Source organism: Phaethon aethereus (genome assembly GCF_964289735.1).
Source record: "Phaethon aethereus genome assembly, chromosome: 4".
Lineage (NCBI taxonomy): Eukaryota > Metazoa > Chordata > Aves > Phaethontiformes > Phaethontidae > Phaethon > Phaethon aethereus.
The window spans coordinates 18,389,384-18,395,383 of NC_138578.1; the positions used below are offsets into that span (position 1 = coordinate 18,389,384).

General features: G+C 44.5%; 1 protein-coding gene across 1 annotated transcript in view; it reads right to left on the reverse strand.

Moving 5' to 3' along the window:
* The window catches only part of WDFY3 (WD repeat and FYVE domain containing 3), a gene marked incomplete at both ends in the record, with an annotated part of 122,509 nt that extends 119,096 nt beyond the window's left edge, over positions 1-3,413 (reverse strand). Inside the window, one exon of the mRNA XM_081999315.1 lies at positions 3,234-3,413. Coding sequence (XP_081855441.1) covers positions 3,234-3,413 — 180 coding nt within the window. The remainder of the gene's footprint in view (positions 1-3,233) is intronic.
* Positions 3,414-6,000: the final 2,587 nt, after the last annotated feature.

The window sequence follows — 6,000 nt, forward strand, 5'->3', positions numbered from 1 at the left end:
TTTTTCATATACTGCAAAAGCATTACTACCATGCCGGTAGAGCAATGCTTCCATGAACACATTGAACTCTGAAAGGAGCCTTTTGAGTACTCTTCCAGAGGGCTAATCTTTTGTTAATTATGCACCAATTTAGCTTTTCATTACTATGTGATTCATTGTTTCATAAGTCTCCCTGAAAAACGAGGAAACAGAGATGTCTGTACACAGAAATGGTCTGTAAACCCATTCACTACCAGAACTAGCAAGACAGTTTAAACTACAGCACATTTGAGGCATGCTGTACCTATGAACAAAAGTTAAGAATGCTTTAGCTCCTCTGGATTTGCTGATTAATAATCCTCAAAACATCAGAAAGAAAATGGAATTGCATTTCACACAAAACTTCAGATACTTCTGGAGAGAGAGAGAGAGAGAGAGAGAAAAAAGAAAAAAAAACCACACCAAAACCTCATACATGGTTAAGCAAGACAGCCTCAAAGGAGCTCCTGCATATACTGGTTCTTTAGCTGGCTGCCTGTTGCTGGCCACTTGGATGCCTCTGGGAAGCAGACTTACCTTCCTCACTCTAGATCATAGAATCTTTGGGTTGGAAGGGACCTTTCAAGGTCATCTAGTCCAACCCCCCTGCAATAAGCAGGGACAGCTTCAACTAAATCAGCTTGCTCAGAGCCCCATCCAACCTGTCCTTGAACGTTTCCAGGGATGGAGCATCTACCACCCCTCTGGGCAACCTGTGCCAGGGTTTCACCACCCTCATTGGGAAAAATTTCTTCCTTGTATCTAGTCGAAATCTACCCTCTTTAGTTTAAAACCATTACCCCATGTCCTATTGCAACAGGCCCTGATAAAAAGCCTGTCCCCATCTTTTTCATAAGCCCCCTTTAAGTACTGGAAGGCTGCAATAAGGTCTCCCCAGAGCCTTCTCTTCTCCAGGCTGAACAAACCCAAATCCCTCAGCCTGTCCTCATAGGAGAGGTGTTGCATCCCTCTGATCATTTTTGTGGCCCTCCTCTGGACCTGCTCCAACAGGTCCATGACTTTCCTGTGCGCTGAGGGCTCCAGAGCTGGACACAGGACTCCAGGTGGGGTCTCACCAGAGCGGAGTAAAGGGACAGAATCACCTCCCTCAACTTGCTGGCCACGCTGCTTTTGATGCAGCCAAGGATACAGTTGGCCTTCTGGGCTGTGAGCACACATCACCAGCTCCTGTACAGCTTTTCATCCACCAGTAGCCCCGAGTCCTTCTTGGGAGGGCTGCTCTCAATCACTTCATTCCACAGCCTGTATTGATACCAGGGGGGTTGCCCCAACCCAGGTGCAAGACCCTGCACTTGGCCTCAGTGAACCTCATAAGGGTCACACGGGCCCATTCCTTTGAGGATGGTGTTGTTAAAACCAAACAAGGAACCAAGAAGGAAGAGGAAGAGAGACAACCACAGGTAGGATCCAAAAGCAAAACATTTGGCAAGCACAGAAGAATGTGTGTCTTCAGCGCCAAGTTCACCTCAGTAAAGAACAAAACAGAAGACTGTATAGGACTTAGAGAAGTGAAAAGAGTTCATCTGCAAAATTAGATGGATTCTGTAAAGCACAGAAGAGAGACATGGGGAACCTGGAGGAGGAAAAACCTATGATAAACAAGGGAAAAAAACTGGAATCTAGGAGAAAAGAGTAGCCAAGATATAGTCATACAGACGGAAATCACAGAAACCATTCATCTTTTCAAGAAATCTAAATGGTACCTGAGACCAGTTAGGCAACAGCTGATTTTGACGGATTAAGAAGAAAACTTGGGGCTACCGATTCATTTTTCAGAATGCTTCCACACACGAGCTGAATGAAGGACAGTAAGAGAAAACAAATGGTGCAAAGACATGATGCAACTAAACTAGGATCAAGTGGAGGGACCGAGAATTATGACAAAGCCAGCAATGTAAAGAAGAAAAAAAAAAGTGTTGTAAGAAAGAAAAAAGGAAAAGAGAAGATGGAGAAACAACAGAGAAATTAAAAAACTTAACTGTTCTTTTTATCTCTGAAGTCTAACAAAAGTCTAAGGAAAGACTCCTGCATAGAAATGGGACATACATTGCTGCACTTGTTTTTCTTAAACCCAGTTATATCACCAATTGCAATTCCTATAGATACAATGCTACTGTAACTAACTACTGCAAAGAATTTCTTCTCTGCCTGCAGATAACAACAAAGTGCTGAAGCAACTATAGTGGGTACATTCCCTTTTACAGAAGCATCAGCCATCTGTAACCACCAGAGGGAGATTTCCAAGCATAAATGCATCAAAATAACCTTCACGGGCTCAAGCCAAGATTAAGAGTCCACTGTGCTAATTTGTAAAAACAAATTAAGAAAGTCCATAACTAAAGGGCATACAAATCCAAGCAGATGAACTGAGCTTACTTCTTCCAGACTCACACAACAGGTTACCAGTAGAACTAGGAATAAGACCTAGGGCAACAGAAGGACATGTAGGGGATCTATCCACTAAAGTATACTACCTAGTAGACTGACATAAGACACCAGGAGCATTTATCTCCTAGTAATTCCAGTGACAGTTGTCACAGTCCTGCCTCCAAACAAAATCTCAGTGTCTGAATACAAAGGAATAGTGAAATACAAATGGCACTGTACAAGTGGCTATTACATCTTCCCTACAGATTGCTTGTTCAAAATCCCCCTTGTCCAAGAAGAGAGATTCGAACTCAGTACTTAGGAAAAGGGCTACAAAGGTAATGAGAATATAGATAATTTGGAGATTAAAATTTTTCAGCTCATATAGCCTAGCAAAGCCAAGTCTGACAGGAGATGTTATGATTGTTATCTCTAAATATGCATCAGTACAATAAATGCAAAGAAGGGAGAAGAATTATTTAGACTCAAGGACAGTGCTGTCACAAAAACAAGTGGGTATAAACTTGCTTCAGGTAAGTTTAGGTTGGAAATCAGATGACTCTGTAATAACAGCAACCTCTGCAGAAAAGCTCTGTGACAGTCTACATGCAACTGTGGATTGCACTTCAGAAAAAGTGATAATAGAAGGAAATCTCCAACGGCAAGTTTACCCACTAACACAACACTATGCAAGGAAAAGGGGAAAACTGAAAGGATGCTACCAGAAGAAAAGGTTCTGTTGTGCTAGAACTAAAGGTCTTGGGAATACGAAATATGAGCAGTCAATTCACATGAAGAAAACACCTCTTGCAGATTCTCTAGCTTACCCTGTTAAACACTGGCAACATCATGTAAAGTTTTTCTTCTTGTTCTTTCTGGGTCATGTGCCGTGGAGGATGACAGAGCTCTGTGAAGAGGCGACGCAGATGCATCAAGCCCAGTGCATTATCCTGGGGGCTACACTCCTCCTGCCGTGGCCGGCCCATGATCCTCTTCACCATATTCATCTTGACTGACTTCTTGAAACTCCCTTGTATCCTGTTCAGAAAGGAAAATGAACTTACTGAGTACAACAGATTGAGGCATTATTCCATCAAAGCCTTTAAATATATAGCACCCTCTCTCACAATAAGTACCACACTGCAGCTAAGAGCATTAGCTAATTTTATATGCTAGGAATTGATCAGTACATGCCTGGAGAATTTAAAGCCAACAACTTGAAACAGGAAAACATCCGATACTCTTCAGCAGAAAGCACGATTGATGAGGCTTCAAACACCACAAAACACTTTGGTACGTTTTATTAGATGATTTTTATGATTCTTTGGTGCACATTCCACAGCATTTACAGCAGTGTTATCTACGTATCACAAAGTAGTCTTAAAATAATTCTAGAATAAAATTAGTACCAGTTATGTACTTTAAAATCTAACCAAACAAGACCTTCAAACTCTCTCAGATATTGGCTTTATCACACAGAGGCATGCTTAATTTTTTTCTTGACTTTCCTATGGCAAATCACAGAATCACTAGGTTGGAAAGGACCTTCAAGATCATCAAGTCCAACCATTAATCCAGCATCACCATGTTCCCTAAACCATGTCTTGAAGCGCCACATCCACACGTTTTTTGAACACATCCAGAGATGGCGACTCCACCACCTCCCTGGGCAGCCTGTTCCAATGCCTGACCACCCTCTCAGTGAAGAAATTTTTCTTAATATCCAATCTAAACCTCCCCTGGCGCAACTTGAGGCCATTTCCTCTTGTCCTATCGCTGGTTACTTGGGAGAAGAGACCAGCGCCCTCGTCGCCACAACCCCCTTTCAGGTAGTTGTAGAGAGCGATAAGGTCTCCCCTCAGCCTCCTCTTCTCCAGACTAAACAACCCCAGTTCCCTCAGCCACCCCTCATAAGACTTGTGCTCCAGACTCCTCAACAGCTTTGTTGCCCTTCTCTGGACACGCTCCAGCACCTCAGCATCCTTTTGTAGTGAGGGGCCCAAAACTGAACACAGGATTCAAGGTGCGGCCTCACCAGTGCTGAGTACAGGGGCACAATCACTTCCCTACTCCTGCTGGCCACACTATTTCTGATACAGGCCAGGACGCTGTTGGCCTTCTTGGCCACCTGGGCACACTGCCGGCTCATATTCAGCCGGCTGTCAACCAGCACCCCCAGGTCCTTTTCCACTGGGCAGCTCTCCAGCCACTCCTCCCCAAGCCTGTAGCGTTGCGTGGGGTTGTTGTGGCCAAAGTGCAGGACCCTGCACTTGGCCTTATTAAACCTCATACAGTTGACCTCGGCCCATCGATCCAGCCTGTCCAGATGCCTCTGCAGAGCCCTCCTACCCTCCAGCAGATCAACACTTCCACCCAACTTGGTGTCATCTGCAAACTTACTGAGGGAGCACTCGATTCCCTCATCTAGATCATCTATAAAGATATTGAACAAGACCAGCCCCAGAACCGAGCCCTGGGGAGGGGCTAATAGACAAGGCTATCCAATGGAGCTACTGTTCATCTGTCTGGTCTGCCAAAGAACACCTCAGTCTTCTCCCTCATGAAGCACAGGAAACTTGTTTTAGAATCACAGAATGGTTTGTGTTGGAAGGGAACTTTAAAGATCATCTTTTCCAGTGGATGTTAGGGTGGCTGAAGTCCTCTAGCAGAATCAGGGCCTGAAAGGGATGCTTCCTATGGTTGAAGTCAGAATGCTTCATCAGTGTCCTTTCCTTGAAATGCAGTCTGTAGTAAACACCGGCCACAAGGTTTCCTTTGCTGGCTTCATCTCTAATTTTCACCCATAAGCTCTCAACTTGTGCAGTGCTGTGTTTCAAAAAAAGCACTGTGCAATCAATCAATTTTTCAATGTAGAGCGCAAGAGCCCCACATTTCCTTACTTGCCTGTCCCTCCTGAACAGTTTCTAGCCACCAATTACAGTGCTCCAACCACATGATTCATCCCACCAAGTTTCAGTGATAGTGGTCAGACGACAGCTTTCCAGCTCTTCCTGGTTGCTACCCATTGCTGTGTGCATTGGTCTAGAAGCATTTCAGTTTGACTATCAACCCTCTCACGTTTTTGGAGGGTTGGCATGTTCATCACTACTCTGGTAGGTGCACTCATCCACCCCGCTGCTTATGAGCACGCAAGTGTCCCAGCTTTAGACCCCACCCCCCAAGTTCATAAGTTTAAAGCATAATTCACTAAGTCAGCCAATCCACCCCAAAGATTCTTCTTCCTCTTCTAGGTAGGTGGATCCCATCTCTCCCCAGTAATCTGTATTCATCAAAGAATATCCCGTGATCATGGAAGCTAAAACCTTGGTGACGACGCCAGCCATGAAGGCTGCACCCCTCCCTCTGACTGGCAAGGTAAAGTAGAAGATCACTTGGGCCCCTGTCCTCTTCACTCGTGCCCCCAAGGGCTCTGAAAGTCCTGCTTGATCTTGCTCAGGTTCTGCTTTTACCATGTCATTGATGCCCACATGTTTTAAAACACCTCATGGATATGACATAGCATCTGTATTTAGTCCTGTATTAGTCTTCAAAACAACATGGACCAAATCTTCTGATCTGGAGACTGCAGTCTAT